The sequence below is a fragment of the Delphinus delphis genome, chromosome 21 (genome assembly GCF_949987515.2).
Source record: "Delphinus delphis chromosome 21, mDelDel1.2, whole genome shotgun sequence".
NCBI classification, from domain to species: domain Eukaryota; kingdom Metazoa; phylum Chordata; class Mammalia; order Artiodactyla; family Delphinidae; genus Delphinus; species Delphinus delphis.
This window is the reverse complement of record NC_082703.1, coordinates 20,212,447-20,235,487: the sequence shown is the minus strand read 5'-3', so window position 1 is coordinate 20,235,487 and position 23,041 is coordinate 20,212,447. Positions and strand designations below refer to the sequence as shown.

Sequence of the window (23,041 nt, the reverse complement as noted above, 5' to 3'; positions counted from 1 at the left end):
AAAGAAACAAAAAAAAACTACTCCTGAATAAATATGACAGAGGTCCTTTGTAAGCATCTTTTTATTCAGAAACTGCCGCAGACCAGCCGAACGAGGAAGACTGAGCCGACCAGGGTCAGAAGGGAAGGGGTAAGGAACTGAAATAGCACCGACGAATGGGGTCAGAAGGACCAAGACAACTGTTGGTTGCAAGGCAAATTTTATTGTGCTACAGTTGCAGATTATATAGACTAGAAAAGGGAAGGTTGCCAGACGGTGGTTTACATTATCTAATGACTGTCTCGGCTCAAGGTTAACTTCCCTGGGAGAAAACCCATAAACCCAGAATCATCAAAAATAACCTGCACATGAAGGGGGGAGACAGCTTTGCTTATCTCATTTTACATTCTTTCTGATCTCTGGGCCCTAGTGATTTATCTCTCATGGAATGGAACAAGGAAGGGAACAAGTAGGGACAGTCCCTTCGAGCAGCGGCAGCATGCCTGGCACGTCCGCAGCCTGCTCTCATGGCTGACTGCTTCCCACAGGTTCCCCTTTTTTATTTTTTAATTTTTGCTGCAAACTTATTCCATGAAGTTTACTGCCGAGAGTAGTATATTGTTGCATGAGGATACGAAACACACATGAGAAGATTATTAGCAATAATAGGCAAATTACGGCCAGGGTTATAAATCCTGACAACCTTCCAGTAATCCAAGACTGAGCATTTAACCACTTTAAATGATCCAGTGAAGTCTGAATTACATCTTCTGGCGAAATATCATCAAGATGTGCATTTTGCATATCCTGAATTTCAGCATTTAACTTCTTAAGATCAAGACTAATATTATTATCTGACCAAACACTCAGCAGATGCATTTTTACTTTCTCCCATTCCCAAATAGAGCCATTATACTTATAAGGAGTAACACAAATCCATGTATACTTTGCATGACAAGCTAAACGCATCAATTTTAATGCTGCCATCTGATCTCCAATCCCCAAAACTGCGTTTTTAAATTCATCTAACTTGTTATTAATCTGTAAATCTATGTGACTTTGTAAAGATAAAGCAAGACTGGTATTTTGAGATAACTGATTAACAAAGTAAGCATCATTAATACGCTGTGAAAGAGCAAGACCGGCAGCAGCCGCGGTAGCAGACAGAGCAGCCAAGGCAAGTAAACTTACTATTAGCCACCCAAGAAAGCGTCTCGCTCTCCGCAAGGCTTTAGAGAGGTCCACCCATGCCTGTACTCCAGTATTTTCATACCAAGGTTCTTTCAGATGTACAGGCACCATAACATACAGGGGTTGCTTTAGTATAAGGACAGATTGCGTTCCTGCAGAAGGGAACATACAACTGCTAAAAATACAATTAACACAGCTAATATTATACCCTCCTTTGGAAGAATTAACAATGTTAACAGAACCAATCAAAAGTGTATATGGAGGAGCAACACAAGTTATAACATGTGTATTGGAATAAGTTAGAGCTAGTTTCCATATATCCCAGTTCTTCTGAAATGTAATAAACCTATCTATGACGGGAATAGAAGATATAAGAACTGACCCCTTGGTATAATCTACAGTACACCATATTTGGTTATTCCAAGATGCATTGCAACGTTCAAAATTGGATTCAGGAAAGTTAACGGTCATAAAAGGAGGAAATTGATTTTTTGATTTTCTGTTAAGAATAGTAACCTTATGTTCAGCTATAAGTATCCCTTGTTCTCCAGATAAATGCTTCATACAGAAATAATTTCCTGAATCTTCACCTGTAACCTTGGTTATAGTAATAGAGGAATCCCTAAGTGGTGAAGCGTATGAGATTCGACCTCTAATATTAATAGGTTGCCCATTTTTATACCAAATGATGGTATCCTTAAGATCCTCTCGTTGGCTGGTAGCCGGGCATGCAAGAGTAATGTTGGTTCCTGTAAAATGAAGGATGCCTGGAGAGCCTGACAAACCAACTGATTGATCCGTTTCCTCATAAACATCTGTATGCTCATAACTAATAGCCTTTACACATCCAGTTTCCAGATTCAATGGACTAAGACAGACAGGATAGGTATTAAACCAGTTAGTATAATTTACAGACATATTGATTTGTTTTATATTCCCAATAAGAGGCCCATAAACAGTATCATTGTAAAATACAAGAAACTTTGCTTCAGACCAAGATATGGGTTGTAATAGTGGAGGATCAGGTACATAGGCCCAGTAAGTTGCTGCATTAACAGAGGGAACACATGAAATGGTTGCCAACATAGCCAAAAATAAAGTTATAGGTGTAACAGGATTATTCTGTTGTTTCACTAACTCTTGAGCTCGTGAAATCAATTGTTTAACTTGTCCCCAGGTTGGAACATCACTCCCTTGAGTCGTGCTGGCAAGTGGTCTCCTCTTCTTCTTTTTCTCGATTGATACGGTCACTGTTGCTTTCTTTGGAGAAATGTGAAGTTTCTGCATTTTCTTTATCAGTCGGGCGTTGCGATGAGCCATCTATCTGCTTCACTAGATGTTCAGGAAGCCAACAAGGACCAGGCGCAGATCTGGGAAAGATACACATGTGACCTTACCCCCAGATCAAGACGGGATCCAGACCATACCAGGTATTGGTCAATGGATCCCGCCAAAGAACTTCTGGAACAGATGTTGTCAATGTTCGCTCAGCCAGCAATCTTTCTCCTGCAGAACGGCCAAATTTATCAACAGTCAAAAAATTTAAAATAAATAATGCATGATTCAAAAGGCTGTATGGTGTGGTTTCATATAATTCCCCCTTTTTTATTTTTTCAATAGTTAGTTTTAGGGATCTGTGTACACGTTCTACAATGCCCTGTCCTTGAGGATTATATGAAATACCTGTAATATGAGTAATTTGTAAGGAATCACAAAATTTTGCAAAAGCAGTACTGGTATAAGCAGGCCCATTATCAGTTTTTATAATTTTAGGAATATTCATAAATGCAAAACAATGTAATAAATGAGTAATAACATGTTTAGTAGCCTCTCCGGTCTGTGCTGTAGCACAGAGGAAACCAGAATAAGTATCAATAGTGACATGAACAAACTGTAATTTCCCAAAAGACGGGATATGAGTAACATCCATTTGCCATAAATGACTAGGTAATAATCCACGAGGATTAACGCCATAATTCGGAACAGGAAGGTGAGGTAAACACTGTGGGCATTGCTTAACAATTTGTCGGGCGGCTTCACGAGTAAGGGAAAATTGTTTGCGTAATGCAGCCGCTGACTGATGGTGTAAAGCATGTGATTGTTGTGCTGCTTGTGAAGCAGTTTGATCATAACTTACCATAATATGAGGGTGTCCAGGATATGGACCATAACAGTATGAAGATAATGAATGCAATACAGTAACCATTCATGATAAGAGGGAGAATGGAGTGAAGGGGTAGAAGCTTTAGCATCAGGAGAGGAATGGATAGGAAAAAAATTATATTTAGTACGAGTCAAACTATCTGCAGCTGCATTAAGTTTTGCTAAAGGACCAGGGAGATTAGAGTGTGCACGAATATGTAAAGCTGCAACAGGGCCATCATGAGAGCGTATGAGTTGCTGGAGTAGACGAAAAGAGGATGATAATTAAAGATCATTAGTATGTCCTATGGTCGCAGTCTCCAGAAGAAACAATAAGCTAATAAGATATTTACTATCAGAAAACAAATTAAAAGATACAGAAGGCAAATGTTTAAAAGCCATAATGACAGCATACAGTTCAACACGTTGAGCTGAAGTCAAGGAAGTTTGTTCAATTAGTTTTGTTCCATCGTCAATGATTACAGTAGCCACTCCTGAGGAGGACCCGTCTGTAAAAACCAAAGGTACATGTGGAATAGGGTGTTGCTGCATTACAGAAGGAAAAATGTAAAGATTATTTTTACTAAATTGAATTATCTTATCAGCAGGATAATGACATTCTAGGTTTCCTGGAAATCCTACAAGAGCAAGTCCCCATTCATTACTATGTTGAAAAAGCCAATTTTGTTGACTAACTGAAAAAGGGATAATAATTTGAGAAGGTTCTATTCCTATAAGTTGTAAGCATCTACTTCTACCTTGCATCATTAAATTACTAATACGTTCATAATAAGGATTAATAGCCTTAGAGGGTGTAGTCTTCATGTGAATCCATTCAGTAACTCCAGTAGTCTGCCATAAAACAGCTGTGGACACATGGGGTGTTGGACAAATAATTAAAGAAATTGGCAGGTGAGTGTGTATTCAAGTTAACTGCACAGAGCTGATAGCTCTATTAACTATTTGTAATGCTTGGAAACCCTCTGGAGTCATGGAGCGTGATGACGAAGGATCTGAATCACCTTTAAGAATATCAAACAAAGGCTGTAGTTGAGCAGTTGTAAGTTTTAAGGAAGGTCTTAGCCAATTAATACCTCCAAGTAATTTTTGAAAATCATTTAATGTTTTTAAATTATCAACTCGAATTTGCAGTTTCTGAGGCCTAATAGTAGTGTTATCTATATATTTACCCAAATATAAAAATGGAGATTGTCTTTGAATTTTTTCTGAGGCAATGACCAAGCCAAATGATTGTTAAGGATTGTTGTAAAAACTGAAAAGCAGTCTCTAATAAAGAACTATTATCAGTGGCTAAAAGTATATCATCCATATAATGTATGAGATATAACGTTGGAAACCTTTTTCTCACAGGAGTCAAGGCCTGAGCCACATATTTTTGGCATAATGTAGGACTATTTGCCATGCCCTGAGGCAATACTTTCCATTGAAATCTCCTCATGAGTTCTTTAAAAGTTAAGGAAGGCAAGCTAAAAGCAAAATGTTTTCTATCTTCAGGAAACAAAGGAATAGTGAAAAAACAATCTTTTAAATCTATAACTAAAAGATGATAATTACGTGGTATGGCTGTTGGAGAGGGTAGGCCTGGTTGAAGAGCTCCCATTATTAGCATAGTTTTATTGACAGCTCTTAGATCCTGTAATAACCTATATTTTCCAGATATTTTCTTGATAATAAAAATAGGAGTATTCCAAGGGCTATTGGAAATTTCTAAATGTCGTAATTGTAATTGTTCCAGTACTAACTGTTCTGCAGCTTCTGTCTCCTTTGTGAGGGGCCACTGGTCCACCCATAAAGGGTCATCAGTCAGCCAAGTAACTGGATCAGCAGTGAGTGGAGGAGAATCCAAGGCCCCTAAGAAAAACCCAAACCTTGTCTATCATTTTTTATTTCCACATCAATAGGATAGGCAGTTCCTTGTTGATTTGTTCCCAGCCCTTTTGTGGGAAGAAATCCTTGATCCAACACCATATTAGAGACTTGAGAATTTGGACTGTAAAGCAATACTCCCATTTCTTTTAATATATCTCAGCCCCAGAGGTTTAAAGGCAGCCCAGGCAAAACATAAGGCTGGAAGTATCCTGAATGGCCCTCACTATCTTGCCATAATAATAACTGACTACTTTGCATAGGAGAAGAACTTTGTCCTATTCCTTGAAGTTCTGTAATAGTAGGAACTAACGGGCCAACGTTTAGGCCAGTGCATCTGCGTCATAACAGACATCAGCTCCAGTGTCTAACAAACCTGAAAAAAACCTTTCCATTAATGGTTAATTTCATTTCTGGACATTCTTTCCCTAGCTTCTGAATCCAGTAGGCAGCATTAGATGATCCAAAGGCCTTTGTTCCTCTCTTTTGATGTTGTAAAATTTGTCCATGAGGTACAAAGGACAAAAGTAGCAACTGTGCAATTTTATCACCAGGAGAAGTAGTTATTATATTTTTAGTAGTTTGTGCCATGATTTTTATTTCTCCTTCATAATCAGAATCTATGACTCCTGGCATAATAGTTAAACCTTTCATGGTGACACTACTTCTTCCCAATAATAGTCCCATCAAACCCTTAGGTAAAGGTCCATAGATGCCCGGAGAGAGGGCCTGAAGACCCATTTCAGGAGTTAATACATATCGGGCAGAGGTACCGAGGTCCAGTGCTGCGCTTCCTGGTGTTGCTCTAGAGAGCGAGGATATTGTATGTTTTTGTTCTTGGTTAATGTCTGAATGATAATTTGAGGAGGATACACAGACATCGCCCCTATTGTTTGTTGGGGCCGGGGAAGGCCCCGGGAGGAGTTTCCCGACAGTGGTGTCCCATCCTTGTGGGTCAGTGGGCGACAATCTCGTGCCTAATGTTTTCGCCTATTGCACCTAGGGCATAAACCGACCATCTGGAGGTGTTTGAACAGGGAAGGAAGGACTAGGGTTAGAATTAAAAGATCTACATTCTCTAGCAAAATGGCCTGCCTTTCCGCATTCAAAACAAGTCTTTGTTTTCTTTTGACTGTTTTTAAGCCCCACTTTAGTTAGTGCTGCAGCCACAGCAGCACCCTGTATATAAGCAGGCCCAATGTCCGCACAAAGGCGAATATAGTCCTCCAACGTTCCTCGTTTTCTCCAAAGTCGAATCGCAGCCTGACATGCATTATTAGCGTTTTCAAAAGCAAGTTGCTTAACTACAATTGTACCAGTGGGTCCATCCACAATGAGTCTCCCCACCACCTGTAACAATCTATCTACAAAATCAGCATATGGTTCATCAGGTCCCTGTCTAATTTTTGAAAGATCTTCAGTTTTATGAGCAGAAGGTAGTTTTCTCCAGGCTTGCAACGCCAGATGATTTATTTGAGGATATGCAACAAACGGATAAGTCAACTGATCTTGTAACGATATATACGGCCCTTCACCCACCAACATATGATAATCCACAGAAATATTATGGGAAGCATCCTTTTCTGCTTGTTCAGCAGCCCGTTCATAAAACTCAGACTTCCATATTAAATCATCTCCACCATTTAAACAAGCTCGTGCAATAGACTTCCAAACAGCGGGGGGAAGAGCTTCTCCTGCTATAGTGTCAACCACAGCAGTAGTAAAAGGAGCAGTGGGCCCATATTGAGCGCAAGCAGACTTTAAATCTTTTAATACTTTAAAGGGAAGAGCTTGATGCTCCCTAATAGCTTGTTGAGGATTATTAGGATCAGGTCTTTCTATGACAGGACAACAGAAAATAGGATCTTCTCCTCGTTTTATTGCTCCTTTTTGAGGAAGACAGTCCTTACTAATCTGTGGCTTTTTCACTGACTTATCTATCATAGCCATTAGAAAATCATCCTCAGGATATTTTTCTCTTTCGTGTTTAAAAGCCTCATCTGTTAAGTCGAAATATTCCTCTTCATCTGATATGTTAAAATTAATAAGTTCCCTAGATTTAGGAAGTGGCGGTGCAGAAGCCATTAAGGCAGTTTGATCTTCTGAAGAAGGCTTTTGTTTTTCTGACTTTACATTCAAATCAACACTATCATGAGAAGAATCTAAACATTCTTTTATCAGATTCCACAAACTAAATGTAACAACAGGAGTATGAGTAGGCCCTCGAGACTCATAATAATTTTTTAAGTCTTCTCCAACTTTCTGCCAGATTTCAATGTCAACAGAGCCGCCATCAGGAAACCAGGGAGATACATCATAAATATTCTGTAAAAACTCAGTCAACTGTGAGGTAGAAACTTTATTACCCCGAGCTTTAAGCATCGAAAGTAAAACCTGAGCAAATAATTCATGCTCCTTTGAGCCCTTTTGTCCCATCTTATTTTACTTCTGACTATTGCCTTATGCTGGTACTAGTTTCACTTTTACTTGTGGCCACACATATTTTACATAAGGGTTCTCTTACCTGCACTTTCTTTTTCTTTTAATTGCCTTCACGCTTCAGGTCCCTGTTTGGGCGCCACTTGCCTGCAGACCAGCCGGATGAGGAAGACTAAGCCAACCAGGGTCAGAAGGGAAGGGGCAAGGAACTGAAATAGCACCGACGAATGGGGTCAGAAGGACCAAGACAACTGTTGGTTGGTTGCAAGACAAATTTTATTGTGCTACAGTTGCGGATTATATAGACTAGAAAAGGGAAGGTTGCCAGACGGTGGTTTACATTATCTAATGACTGTCTCGGCTCAAGGTTAACTTCCCTGGGAGAAAACCCATAAACCCAGAATCATCAAAAATAACCTGCACATGAAGGGGGGAGACAGCTTTGCTTATCTCATTTTACATTCTTTCTGATCTCTGGGCCCTAGTGATTTATCTCCCATGGAATGGAACAAGGAAGGGAACAAGTAGGGACAGTCCCTTCGAGCAGCGGCGGCATGCCTGGCATGTCCACAGCCTGCTCTCATGGCTGACTGCTTCCCACAAGAAACCACTATTCACATGTGTGCCTAATTAGTAGAATTAGGAGGATGCATAATTTGTGTTTTTTGAATACCAAGTCCAAGAATAATTCTGCATAATGGATCAAAATAGAAGCCATATAATTAAGGATGACTGTAGCAAGACTACCCTGGAGAGAAGCTTACAAATATTGTTTATAATTACAGATAGTACAGAACTGTTTTAGCTAAAGCTAATAAATAAAAACATGATTCCAGGAATGGCGGTGCACCAGGAAAATTGGGATTTGGTGAACAGATGTTCTTAAGAATTACGCACAACCTGAGTATATTATTTGGTATTGCCTGCGTTCTTACTAATTAGAGCTTTCCTTATTGCCTTTCATCCTTATTGCCATCATCCCTAGACTTGGCTACTGATGCTCTCAGCTCCAGCATCAAACCCCTTTCCCTTATTTCCAAACTTTCCAATCCAGTGTCAATCCAAGTAGGAGGCACAGACAAAATTAGCCTGAATCAAGAAATGTCTCAAAAACAATATAGTCCATGGTGAATATTCAGATAGATACTTCACTGGGAATGAAGACCCATATATAGAATGTACTAGTGCGAGAGAATGTTAGATTGGCATCTTCTCTCTCCCTTGTTTAATTCCTTTTCTTTCTTTGTTAGGACTCAGGACTTCTCCCATGACATCATTTGTAGTGAATTGGTTTGCCTCCTGCATAGCTCTTCTCTATCCCAGTATTTTTATATCAAGGGCTATACTGGGAATATCGGTGAATGATATATGTGTATTTAATAACAAGCATATATACATTCCTTGCAAGGCAACCTGGGAAGAAATGCGGATTTTAGTTCTGTTCACCAAGTATTTGCTGAATGACCATTAACTGGTTATCTACCTTCTACAACCCTTAGATTTTTCATCTGTGAAATAAAGGCATTTGACTAAATTGATCCCTAAAATCTATTGTCATTCTAAAAATCCTGAGTCCTTGGAAACTTAGTTTTGGGGGCGGGGGGCGGATTTCTACAAGATTCTTAGTTTGCTCATGGGCCAACAGTCATAAGAGATTAGATTTTCTTATTCATCGAAAGAACTTGATGAACTATGGAGATACAGAGCCACAGCATTAGAACTGCTCAAGAATAGAACTGAAACTCTATACATTAGCCGATTTTCTTCAGGGTCTTAAAACACCTTTGTGTACAGAGAATCACAACTAGAGTAATTTGGAAAATCTTCCAATTCATAACTTTCCTTGTTAACTTAAAATGCCAAATGAAAATTGCCAAACTCTATGATTATAAAACACATGAAGCCTGAATGCATATTAATCTTCTGGTCAAAGACCATCCTCATTAGGGTGATATTTTTGGAAAGGTTCTGTCTTGCCAGTATAAAACTACATTTGGTGGCGCAGTGGTTGAGAGTCCGCCTGCCGATGCAGGGGACACGGGTTCATGCCCTGGTCCGGGAAGATCCCACATGCTGCAGAGCAGCTGGGCCCGTGAGCCATGGCCACGGAGCCTTGCTCCGCAACGGGAGAGGCCACAACAGTGAGAGGCCCACATACCGCCAAAAAAAAAAAAAAAAAAAAAGTTTTACTTAATTGCTAAAGGACTATGCTAATACCATCAAACTGCCTTTTTATTCTGCTAATATTTAATTTTCACTGGTAGAAAATTTCCAGACTTTAGAATTTTGTTTTTTGTTTTTTCAAACCCTGGCTGTATTATTTGCCATGAGTCAAATGTTGAGGTAGTGTCAATTCTGAAATTCTGCCAGGCACAAAAAGGCATCTGGTCTCTGGCTTAATTTACCTGGCCACCGACCGTATAGCTTATCAGCCTCAATCTTGTCATTTTTGGCTGTCATTTTAGCTATATTTATTTTAGCTATATTATCTCCCAACAGAGCTAACTGTTAATTAATTTTTAAAGAGTAGGTAATACGGCAGGTAATACATACGAGCACGATACAAAATTTGAAATACATAAAATGACTTACAATGAAAAGTCAGTCTCTTTCTCATAATAATCCCCCAGCCACCCATTCTCCCACCAGGTCATGTAACCTGGTAGATAGAGATTAACTTATAATTCTTTATAAAAAAGGAAGACCTCACATACCCTACATTCGCTTTTCTCTACTGCTATCATCTCACATTATTTCAGTACATTTGTCACAACTGAACACCAACATTGATACTATTAACTAAACTCGACGGTTTATTCTATTTCACTAGTGCTATGGACTGAACGCTTGTGTCCCCCTTAAGTTCATATATTGAAACACTAGTCCCCAATGTGATGGTATTAGGAGGCGGAGGCCTTTGGGACGTAATTAGATCATGAAGGTAGACCTTGTGAATGGGATTAGTGCCCTTTTAAGAGATACAGGAGTGGGACCTTCCCTGGTGGTCCAGTGGTTAAGACTCCTAGCTTCCACTGCAGGAGGCACAGGTTCAATCCCTGGTCACCGGGAAACTAAGGTCCCACATGTGCAGTGCAGCCAAAAGAAAAAAGAAAAGGGATACAGGAGAGATGACTTCTCTCTCCACCATGTGAAAACACAGCAAGAAGGTGGCTGTCTAGAAACCGGTAGAGGGCTTTCAGCAAGAACCCAACCTTGCTGACACCCTGATCTCAGACCCCTAGCCTCCAGAACTGTGAGAAATGTCGTTTAAGCTATGCAGTCTATGGTAATTTGTAAAAGCAGCCCGAACTAAAACAACTGGTTTTTCCTTAATGTCCTTTCTCTGCCCCCCGGATGCTGTCAGGATACCACATTACATTTAGTTATCATATCTCCTTAGCCTTCTCTGGTCTGTGACAATTTCTCAGACTTTCCTTGTTTTATATAACGTTGATGGTTTTGAGTAGTGGCCAGGTATTTTGTAGAAAGTCCCTCAATTTTGGTGTGGTACTCTTCTCATGATTGGATCAGAGTTATGGGTTTTGGGGAGTAATATCACAAAGATGAAATACAATCTTTGTCATATCATATCACGGATACATTCTATGGACATGGCATTGCTGATGATGTTGACCTTGATCATCAGGCTGAGAAGCGTTTGCCCAGTTTCTCCCCCTGTAAAATGACTCCTCCCGCCTCCTTTCCATGCCCTACTCTTTGAAAACAAGTCACTAAGCTCAGCCCACACTCAAGGGCAAGAGGAACTGAGCTCTGCCTCTGAGGGGGATGTGGGAGTATCTACATAAATTATTTGGAATTCTTCTCAATGGGAGTTTTGTTTCTTCTCCACTATTAATACACCCTATTTTATGTGTACTACAGAGTTCTTTGTATATATTTATTAGAAAATACTGGCTACATCTAAACATTTTTACCTGAGATATTTCCATTATAACTTTAGATGCAGAAAGTAAAGGCTAACAGTTAACTCTTCATTCATTCAACCAATATTCATTGAACATCTTTACACAGGCACTTGACAAACACAACATGACACACTGAATACTCACAATGGAGCTTATGGCCTAATAGTCAGTTACACTATAGTATGATTGGTGACTGGCTGAATGTAGGTATATACAGAACAGCCCACAAGACTTCTATCCAGGAGGGGCTTAGCAAACATCTCAGAAGGAAGTGGATACCAGGTAGTTTAAATTGTATTTGTGTAGATTTTTACATACTGCAAAAATGTCAACTGTATACGCATACATCGATAAACAGAGATATTTTTTAAATAGTGGTGGATAGGAACAGAATAGGTCCCTCCTACTATTATAACTGTGCGGTTTGGAGGCATGATTAAAACAAAACAAAACAACCAAACAAAAAAAAAAGAGACACATTCTCCAGTCATCAGAGACTGACGTAAATTGTTTGACACCAGCGCCATCCTCAGGTATTGCTGCCTGATTTTAGATGAATAGCTATAATTCCCTGAGCTTTACTTTTCTTATTTTCTCAGGGGTTTTGTGAGCATTCAAGCTAAGTCGGCAAAAACGGCTACATATATTTTCCATTCTTCATGCACTGCTCTTTGCAATGTGTTCTGCATCTTTGCCCATCAAAGGGGAAGACCATTTTTTTACCCTTGAATCTGGGCCTGGCCTAATGTGACTTGGCTTTTGCTGATAAGAAATTAGCAAACATGACGTAGAGGCTATAAAAGAACGTGTGTGTTGTGATTTGCTTCCTTACTTCTTCTGGAATCCTTTTGGCATGTGAACAAATTCGGCTTTTCCTGCTAGAGGATGAGACCAGGGGAGAAGAATTGAGGTACCTTCGCCGATAGCCGCTCCCAAACAGGTGAGTGAGGACATCTGGGTAAACCAGCCCCCAGCTAATTCACGGACTGACCACAGAATCAGCAACTGACCACAAACACATGAGTAAGCCCTGCCAAGAACAGTTGAAAAAGTGTCCTCATCAGTCCAGCCCAAACCAATGATACAAAGAATCATGTGCTAAATAAAGGAGTGTTGTGTTAGGATGTAAAGTTTCAAAACGGTTTATTATGCAGCAATATCTAACTGATAGAATCACATAATGCTGTGTTTTTGTTTTACTTTTTTAAATAGTAATTTTTAAAACTGGAAAACAAATACACAACTTGGAATCGATTTGGTTACAAATTGTACCATAAGCAGATTTCCTTCAACTGGCTAAACAGTTTATTTTTAGTTTTTATGTATTTATTTATTTGGGGCTGCATTGTACAGCATGTGATATCTTAGTTCCCCAACCAGGGATCAAACCTGCACCCCCTACAGTGGTAGCATGGAGTCTTAACCACTGGACCAATGGGGAAGTCCTGCTAAACAGTTTAAAAAGCAAGTAACAGTAAAAGAAAATGTTTCTGGAACAGGACTTCCAGCACAAAAAATTAGCGTATGAGAACCTGGGTTATACCCATTTTGTAATAGTGCAACTCGTAAGCCCCTATTGTTGACTGTCCATAGTCCACACAGAGCTACAACTCCACAGTTCAATAACAGTATTTTTTTAAGAGAGAAGTTAGATTGCAATATCTACTTAGGTTTAAAATAAGTACAGTATTCTCAAGCAGCCACTAACTTGTCCCCAAAAGCCTCTTCTCTGACCATCTGGTCTTCTACAGAACTCAGCCTAGTGATTTTCACAGTCCAATGACTACCCCATGTTAACTATTTTCCTATCATTAAACAATTGTTTGTGTGCATGATGTGGGTAGGGAGTGCTTTCACACTCTAAAAAGCCCCTTTTCAATGGGAAAAAAAAAAGTATCTGGTTGTTTTTCCCCAGAGATAAAAATATGTTTTTGCTGACCCCAATATAGAGGACAAATGATTCTGACCTTGAAAGCATTATAGTTGGTCACTATCATTAGAAAAAGAAAATGCTGTGATTTTTCTCTGAACAGTAAAGCTGCCTTGTTCTGCAAAATAAAAACCTTTCCAATGTGAGGAAAGAGTACAGTGGGTAATTTCTAGCCCAAAGAATAACACAGATCCAGAAGATAAACGTATCGTTCGATGACTCAGCAAACATCACCAGGGCCCCCACTGGGGATACAACAAAGGGCTCAACGCTGACTCCTCTAGAGTTAAATTGAGGGTTCAGGATACTAGCCCCATTGAAAATGGCAGCTGTGGTGTGGCATGGCATGATGAAAAAAATCTATGAACAGAATGGACGGGAATCCATACATCAAATGAGGCTTCAAAGGCTCTGTAATATGTGCCTCATGCTTCCAGCATGGCTGCCATTGCTTAGAATGTTGAGCTCTTCATGGGGAAGACCATTAGGAAGCTGTCTTATGTTACAGGCAGACCTCATAGTGGGAAGTGCACTGAAGATGCAATAAGAGGACTTCCCTAGTGGCGCAGTGGTTAAGAATCCACCTGCCAATGCAGGGGACATGGGTTTGAGCCCTGGTCCAGGAAATTCCCACGTGCTGCGGAGCGACTAAGCCCACGTGCCACAACCACTGAGCCTGCGCTCTAGACCCCATGAGCCAGAACTACTAAGCCTGTGTGCCACAACCACTGAAGCCTGCGTGCCTACAGCCCATGCTCCGCAACAAGAGAAGCCACCGCAATGAGAAGCCCGTGCACCGCAACGAAGAGTAGCGGGGGGCTCACTGCAACTAGAGAAAGCCCGTGTGCAGCAACAAAGACCCAACGCAGCCAAAAACAGAAATAAAAATAAATATTTTAAAAAATCAGTTACTATAATTAAAAAAATACGTAGATGCAGTGAGCAAGTAGTTCTACAGAGATCAGTGGCAGAGGAAAGAGATGGGCTTTTTGTCCTCTTACCCACAAAAGGAAGGAAATAATAATTAGTTATCAGAGATTATTATAGTCTTCCTGTCAACTACACTATTCCTTGGTACACCATTTACTCAAAGTATGTTCCATGTCATGTTAATAGGTACTACTTAAACAAACCTTAAAGGAAATAGTTCTGTCACCGGCAAAGTCCGTGAACAATTTCCAGGAAATAAAAATAGAATCCGCATAATAAAGTCTAACTTTTTTCTTTTCCTTTGTACTTGGTCTAGTTTCACTTGCTTATTGGGTACTGCACTGTAGAGGTCTTGCACTGACCAGGCACTTCAGATGAGAGTTCCTAGTGCAAAGTGACTGTGCCCAACCGTTCAGCTTGGGGGCCGTGTAGAGATGCTGTGCCCAGAACTGCGATCTGGGGCTGTGAGCAGCACAGCTTTCCCACCCCATGAGAACCCCCCTCCTCCCACCTGACAGATCTCTATAAAGCACCCCTCCCCATCCAGGAGACCTGTGCTCTAGAGCGCAAGCTCACACCTCTCAGCTCACACATCTTGATTCTTTGATCAGAGAATGAAGTCTCCTTTGCTTCTGAACCAAACTTGGTCTCATTCTATTTTCCTGAAGGACACTGGGCAGAAGGACTCTTGTTGGGGAGTGACTTGGGAGGGTCAGTAACAAAATTTTCGTGGTCACGAAGAGACAGACTGTGTGGCCTTTTAGCCTGATCTACTAGTCTCTGGGTTTGCCTGGGCTCCAGCGGGAGGACGTCAGAGGCTTTGGGAGGTTGGTGTGAGGACAACTGACTCTGATCTTGAGGACACTCTGATAGAGTAGAAGGAGGCAGTCTTCATACAAATTCAGAACAGCTCTGCCCAGCAACCCGATACCCAGGTGTGGTGGTGTGCACGCAGCGTAGTCCCCAGAGTCATCTGGACTGCGCCCCCTTGAGGGAATCACGCTGTAGCATCCATCTAATTATTCCCCAATCTACACAAAGGAAGAATTAGACAAAGCCTGAAAATGGGGCTTCAACAGAGATCTGGGAGGCCACGGGTGGCTAGTTAATGAATGTGAGCAACACTGCTTCCCCCAAACTGCAGCTTGCCAAGCCGTCAGAGAAGCTCATAAAGGCACTCATTATCCAAGGGAAGCCCTATATAATTGGTTAGCTGAGGTCATGGTAACTTCTGCCATGAAAAGCATAGTTAGTCGGACAGTTGCATAAAGAACACCCCAACACCAGACCCCCCCAGGACCCCCAGATAAGACCCATTCTGACCAGAGTGACACATCCTAGGGAAGACTGGCAGGTTGATTTCACAGTCATGGCTGAAAGTACTGGGCAATTTCAAGTATCTCTTGGTGCTAGTGGACATGTTTTCTGGGTGGACAGAAGCATTCCCCACTACAACTGCAACAGCAGCTGAAGTGGGTAAGGCATTACTAAAAGAAATAATCCCCAGGTTTGGGCTCCAAGGTTCCCTACAAAGCAATATGGTCCAAGTGGGGAAGGGGATACAAGTACCCTGGGCATAGTAGGCCATGTACTCAGCCTGGAGACCCCAGTTGTTGGGGAAGGTAGACAGATCCAATTAGACCTTGAAATGGGCCTTAGCCAAGCTATGCCAGGAAACTCAAGGAAATTGGATTAAGCTGCTTCCGACTGCCCTACTCTAACGGATAAGTTAGAGTCAATGCCTTTGAACTCAAGTATGGTAGACACATTCCCCTCGCCCAAGAGAAACGACACCTTAGCCCCCTGGAAATGGAACAACTTGGGAATTCCCTAGTGGTTCAGTGGTTAGGACACAGCACTTTTCACTGCCAGGGCCTGGGGTTCAATCCCTGGTCAGGGAACTAAGATCCTGCAAGCTGCACTGGCATGGCCAAAAAAACAAACAAACAAAAAAAAGGAACAACTCAAGTGTGCCTTCCAGGTGAAAGAACTCGAGAAAGCCCCCAGGGAATATGCCCCCAGGTGCTTCCCACACCCACCAACCTGGCGCTGCACCGCTTTTGGCCGGGAGACGGGCTGCATCCAAAAACCTGGTAAACCGGCAGCCTGCAATCCCAGCTCACTCATAGGCGGAAGGGACCCCACTCGGTGATAATAACCACCCATCTGCCCTGAAATTGCAAGGGTCACCCCGTGGGGATATCACACTCCAGTGAAGAGGCCCCCAAGCCTCAAACTCTAGAGAGACAACCTGGAGCAACGGCCCCCTTGACCACTCGGGGGAACCTCTCTCTGACCTGAAGCTGCTCTTCCAAAAAACAACAAAGTGTGACCAGAGACGTTCAGGCCCCGGCAGTGAGCCTCCACACCAGGGCACACTTGCCTACAGAACAAAGACCGAGATACCTTCATTTTTAAGGAAAATTTAACATGTGGCCATTATTTTCTTGCTGATATATGGGCCATGCATCCCAAAGTGTCTGGTGTCCTTTGTCTCCAAAAGGTTAGACAAACGGGGGTTGCTCAGAGCTACTAACAGTTAAGGCCGAGGCCTGGTGACAACCAAACGCATCTAAAGGCGGCTGGGGAAGTTCCGCTTCTCCCCAGGGTCACGACAAGGCCCGCCTCAGCAGGAGGCGGCCACAGAAGCTGCACCTTAGGCCCTCGGCGCCCCTTAAGAATGAGGAGCAGGCCAAAAGGCAGAGAACGGATTTGTCACTGGCAAAGCCCACCAGCAATTCCCACGAAATAAAAATAGAATCTGAGTATGTATACCTAAAACTAAAACAACACTGTAAATCAACTATACTTCAATTAAAAAAAAAAAAGCTTTTGGGAATAAAATAAAGTCTAACCTTTTTCTGGTCCTTTGCGCTTAGCCTGGTTTCTCTTCCTCCTAGGGGGCGGCGAGCAGGGTCCTCCCAGCCAGCACTCCAGAGTTTTTAGTGCAAAAAGGCTGCTGTGCCGACACTTCAGCCCAGCAGCCTGTGCACAAAAGCGCTGCGCACAGCACCTCAATTCAAGATGGGGGAGGCAGCGGGCCGTGTGCAGAGAAGCTGCACCCAGCCCTCTGAGGAGCCGGAGTAGCGCAGCCTCACCCACTCCGCGAGAACTCAGTCCCGCTCCGCAAGAACTCCGTCCCACCCCGCGAGAACTCCGTCCCACCCCGCGAGAACTCCGTCCCTCCCAGTGGGCGGGAACTGTGAAAAGCGGCCCGCGGAGGCCTTAGCTTTTTCGGGAGAGCTTGTGCTCTAGGGTCAGTGCACACCTCTCCATTCTTTGATGAGAGAATAAAGCTTTCCTTTGCTTCTGAACCGAACTCAGTCTCATTCTACTGGCTTGAATGACATAGGACAGAAGAACTCTTGCTAGGGACCGACTCGGGAGGATCAGTAACAGTTCTACTTCTCTGCATAACTGCTTATGCATCCTCTCTCCCACCTCTGTCCCCACCACGGCGAATACAGAATCACCCAACGACTAACCACAGGTAAACATTATTGAGTTATTAGTTCGTAAGACTAAATGGATCAATAGGGTGATAGGATTTAAAACTTAACTTTGCTTCAGAGCTCTTCAATGATTCCCATCCTGTTGTCTCTATTTTGTGTGAATTTATTAGCTAAAATGAAGTTTATTTGAACTGAAAGGGAGAGGGTTTTTTTCTCCCAACCTCAGTTAAAACTGATTAAAATTCATGATGTGTCTACGGATTAGGGAAAGTGATAAACTGGAGATCTGACCAGCTCTGGAAGGAATGAACTAGAATAGAGAGGGTGGTATATTAAGAATAGTTATGAATGCTCACCCTATCCTCGGTGGTAACTATACCAATAAGTTATATACTAAAGGCTGGTTGTTCTTCTCCTAAACCTCTCTGAATCTACTTTTATTAAAATATATAACCAAAATACTTGTTAGGTTTTGGGGATAAATAGGTATGATTTTCAAGGTGAACCTAAATTGGAAAAGAAAGAAAAAACCTTAAAAATAATGTTTGAAATATTAGATACAAAAAGAATTTTATACTCTGGAAAAAAACATTAATTTTTCAAGCATACATGGAATATTAACACAAAATTTTTAAGAAAGCCTCGATATATTCAATAACATACAGATTATGGTCTGCTGATAATGCAATAAATTAAAAATCATTAGCAGGTAATTGACTTAAAACATTGCCTGGAAAATTAACAACATGCTATTAAAAGCTTCTGAGCAGGGCTTCCGTGGTGGCGCAGTGGTTGAGAGTCCGCCTGCTGATGCAGGGGATGCAGGTTCGCGCCCTGGTCCGGGAAGATCCCACATGCCATGGAGCGGCTGGGCCCGTGAGCCATGGCCGCTGAGCCTGCGCGTCCGGAGCCTGTGCTCCTCAACGGGAGAGGCCACAACAGTGAGGGGCCCCGCGTACCACAAAAAAAAAAAAAAAAAAAAAAAAAAAAAGCTCCTGAGCAAAATGAGAATCGTTTTGAAGAAGTTAGAGTTAAACAACAATAAAAACATCCCATGTTAATATTCGGGTCAAGAAGTAATCTCTTAGTTATCCTGAGGTATATAGTTCATACAAAAAAAGACAGGATAAATTTTTTTTCCTTCATTTTTCTTTGTTTACTTGACTTCAGAATAATACATTGGATAAATACTAACAATTCTGGTTTCTGGATGATGGAATTATGTGCGAATTTTCACTTCATTTATACTTTTATTTCTGGAATTTTTTTATATGAAAAATATCTAACCTTATATTCAGAAAAAAAAATAGAACTTTCCTTTTGAAAAAGCAATCAGGTATTCAAGATACCTTTGCACTCAGTAAAATTCTTCTCCCCTTCTGAAGTATTCAAAGTTCTGTATATACATTTAAAAAAAAAATCTTAAGACTGCTCATGAAATCTGAAACTGAGGTAGTTTCTGGGTGTTTTTTATGAAAGAGCCTCATACTAAAGTTAAGACCTCTGTTTTATGTCATTTTCAAAAAGATAGCACCTCTTGTGCTGGGGCATTGGTTCAATACTTACTCAGAGGAATGAACACCACTTCCTGAATCACCAATGCCTTTTTCTATAGGACCTGGATTTTCCCTAGAGGCTTCGAATCCACACACAGGCAACACTGACAATACTCAGAGATTATAGAACCTGACAAATCATGCCTTGAGGTAAAAAAAGCTTAAGGACTGAAAAATATCAGGAAGAATTAGAAGTGAAAGGTGAATGCAATTATATTCATTTATTTTATAGCTAAATTATAATAGGAGAAAACCCAAAATAGACATTTTTTTAAGAATCTGAAGACTATGGTGGTAACAATTAGCAATAACATGATGTTGACCTATGTCACATTAAGAATATTCTTTGTCAATGAGGCATTACATTTAATAAGTTAGTGAAGAAATAACTTTTTGGAAAATGTAATGGGGGATTTTTTTTCATTTTGAATTTCAAATCTGTGATTCAGTTTTCAGGATATTTTTATTTTAGGGACAGAGGTGTAGGCGGGTTGCTGGTACAAGTAATTTTCCTTTACCAGACTGGGCTGACACATGGAAATTGACTAACACAGTCTAGCTTCTTGATACTTTTTCTTTCCAAAAAAAAAAAATCCTTTCTATATTATCTTACAAAGCTTGTCTATGTAATTTAGCCACAAGCACATACCAAAATATTTCTGATTCTCAAAACAATTTGATTTTAGAGAAGTATATGGGGACCAGTCGGGTTCTTAATTTTTTCTTCCAACTTTTCATTTTGAACATGTTCAAACCTACAGAAAAGTTGCAAGAACAGTCTAATGAATACCTATTTCTATGAGCTGAATTGTGTCCCTCCAAAATTCATATGTTGAAGACTTTACCCCCAGTACCTCAGAATATGACTGTTTTTGGAGACAGGGCTTTAAATCAGTGATTAAATGAAAAGGAAGCTGTTAGGATGGGCCCTAATCCAATCTGACTGCTGTCCTTATAAGAAGAGGAAATTCAGACACAGAAAGATGCTAGGGATAAGTGAGGGCAGAAGGAGTACCGTGTGAAGAGGCAGCAAGAGCATGACCATCTGTAAGCCAAGGAGACAGGCCTCAGAGGAAACCAACCCTGCTGACACCTTGATCTTAGACCTCCAACCTGCAGAAAATACGTTTCTGTTTAAGCCACTCACTCCATCTGTGGTATTTTATTACGACAGCCAGCCATAGAAAATGAGTACACCCGTACATCTTTCATACAGATTCACAAATCATTAACATTTGGCTACATCTTCATGTCTATACACACACACACACACACACACACACACACACACACACACAGACGCATGCACTTTTTGGTAGGGGTAGGGGAAAGGGGTGAACCCTTTGAGTTTTGCTTGCAGGTATTATCACACTTTTCCTTAAAGACTTCAGTGGGCATCTCCCAAGGACCAGCACATTTTCTCATATACCACATTGACCACACTACAAATTTTACATTCAGAAAATGTAAACTGTGATTCAATACATTTATCAAATATACTGTCATATTTAAATTTCCCAATTTGTCCTAATAAAGCTAGGTTGTTTGTTGTTGTTTTCACCAACCCAAAATTTAATCAAGGCACACAGGTTACTTTCAGTTACCAAGTCTCTTCAATCTGGAATAGTTACCCCACTTTTCTTAGGTCTCTTATGACACTGTCTTTTTAAGTAGCAGTTATTTTGCATAATATCTCTTAATTTGCATTCGTACATGGTTTCTTCATAAATAGATTCAGGTTAAACATTTCTGGCAGGAATATCACATAGGTGATGTGTATGTCACGTCAGGAAGCTTATGTCAGTTTTCCCCATTTTGAGGATGTAAAATTTGGCTATTGAGGATATTAAAATGGGTGTCTTCCAGATCTCATCTTTAAAAAGTACTCTTTTATCTTTGTAATTAATAAGCTATCATTTGACTGATAATTTGATACTGTGTGAATATCATGCTCCCTAATAATCTTTCACTCAATGGTTTTAGCTCATTGATGATCCTTGTCAGAATCAGTTATAACGGCGGTGGTTATAATATGGTGATTTAAAAAAATATATTAGTTGGAATTTTTCTTCAAAAAATAACTTTCCTTCTTCTTGTTTTAACTTTTTTTTTTCCTGCAGTGTGGACTCATGAATGTATTTTATCAGCTTTTTCTAATATTTTTCTGTCATTGCCCATTTAGGATGCTCAAATTGTCCCAAATTTCACAAGCAGGAATGCTTTCAAGTTGACTTGTATGTCCTTGTGACATGACCCTGTTTTTTTTTTTTTTAACCATCTTTATTGGAGTATAATTGCTTTACAATGGTGTGTTAGTTTCTGCTTTATAACAAAGTGAATCAGTTGTACACATACATATGTCCCCATATCTCTTCCCTCTTGGCATCTCCCTCCCTCCCACCCTCCCTACCCCACCCCTCTAGGTGGTCACAAAGCACCGAGCTGATCTCCCTGTGCTATGCGGCCGCTTCCCAATAGCTATCTGTTTTACGTTTGGTAGTGTATATAAGTCCATGCCACTCTCTCACTTTGTCCTAGCTTACCCTTCCCCCTCCCCGTGTCCTCAAGTCCATTCTCTAGTAGGTATGTCTTTATTCCCGTCCTGCCCCTAGGTTCTTCAGAACCATTATTATTATTTTTAGATTCCATATATGTGTGTTAGCATACGGTATTTGTTTTTCTCTTTCTGACTTACTTCACTCTGTATGACAGACTCTAGGTCCATCCACCTCACTACAAATAACTCAATTTCGTTTCTTTTTATGGCTGAGCAATATTCCATTGTATATACGTGCCACATCTTCTTTATCCATTCATCTGTCGATGGACACTTAGGTTGCTTCCATGTCCTGGCTATTGTAAATAAAGCTGCAGTGAACATTGTGCTACATGACTCTTTTTGAATTATATTTTTCTCAGGGTATATGCCCAGTAGTGGGATTGCTGGGTCGGTCGTATGGTAGTTCTATTTTTAGTTTTTTAAGGAACCTCCATACTGTTCTCCATAGTGGCTGTATCAATTTACATTCCCACCAGCAGTGCAAGTGGGTTTCCTTTTCTCTACACCCTCTCCAGTGTTTATTGTTTGTAGATTTTTTGATGATGGCCATTCTGAGTCCCTGTTGGTTTTTGACCACGTATTTGTTTTCTGGCACAAGAAGATATTTATTTAAATCAAAATACGATAAATGACAAACTTTCTCATTTTGTTATGCCTCTAGGGAGTATTTTAATCTAGAAGAGTAGCCCTTCTTTGTTTTAAAATTATATTGACATATTGAAGAGATAGGTTGAGTTGCTGTAATGTTCTACTTTCTAGATTTGTCCTTATTTCCTCGTATCATTTAATTTTCTTTATCATCTGTATTTCTTGTAATGTGGAAGTGAGATGTAATAATTTCATTAGCTACAGGGTAAGTATTTTTGGCAAGTACATTTTATAAGTTGTACTATACTTTATATTGTGTGACATTAGGAGGCATATAATATTTAGTTGCCCTACTGTTAAATTTAATAGCTACCCTACTATTAAATTGAAATGTAATTCCATCATCTGTGTACACAATTAAATGTTCTTACCATTCATAAAACTCATGTTTATTTTTTTAT

General features: G+C 40.6%; 2 protein-coding genes across 2 annotated transcripts; both read right to left on the bottom strand.

Annotated features, from left to right (window-relative positions):
• Nucleotides 1–504: 504 nt before the first annotated feature.
• On the bottom strand, nt 505–2,490 carry LOC138413943 (endogenous retrovirus group K member 6 Env polyprotein). The gene has a single exon (XM_069540304.1). It carries the CDS (start codon nt 2,488–2,490, stop codon nt 505–507), a length of 1,986 nt encoding a protein of 661 aa, XP_069396405.1.
• A 3,708-nt stretch (nt 2,491–6,198) lies between these two features.
• LOC138413942 (endogenous retrovirus group K member 10 Gag polyprotein-like) lies at nt 6,199–7,635 on the bottom strand. The gene has a single exon (XM_069540303.1). The coding sequence runs from the start codon at nt 7,633–7,635 to the stop codon at nt 6,199–6,201; it is 1,437 nt and encodes a 478-aa protein (XP_069396404.1).
• Between the last annotated feature and the right edge of the window lie 15,406 nt (nt 7,636–23,041).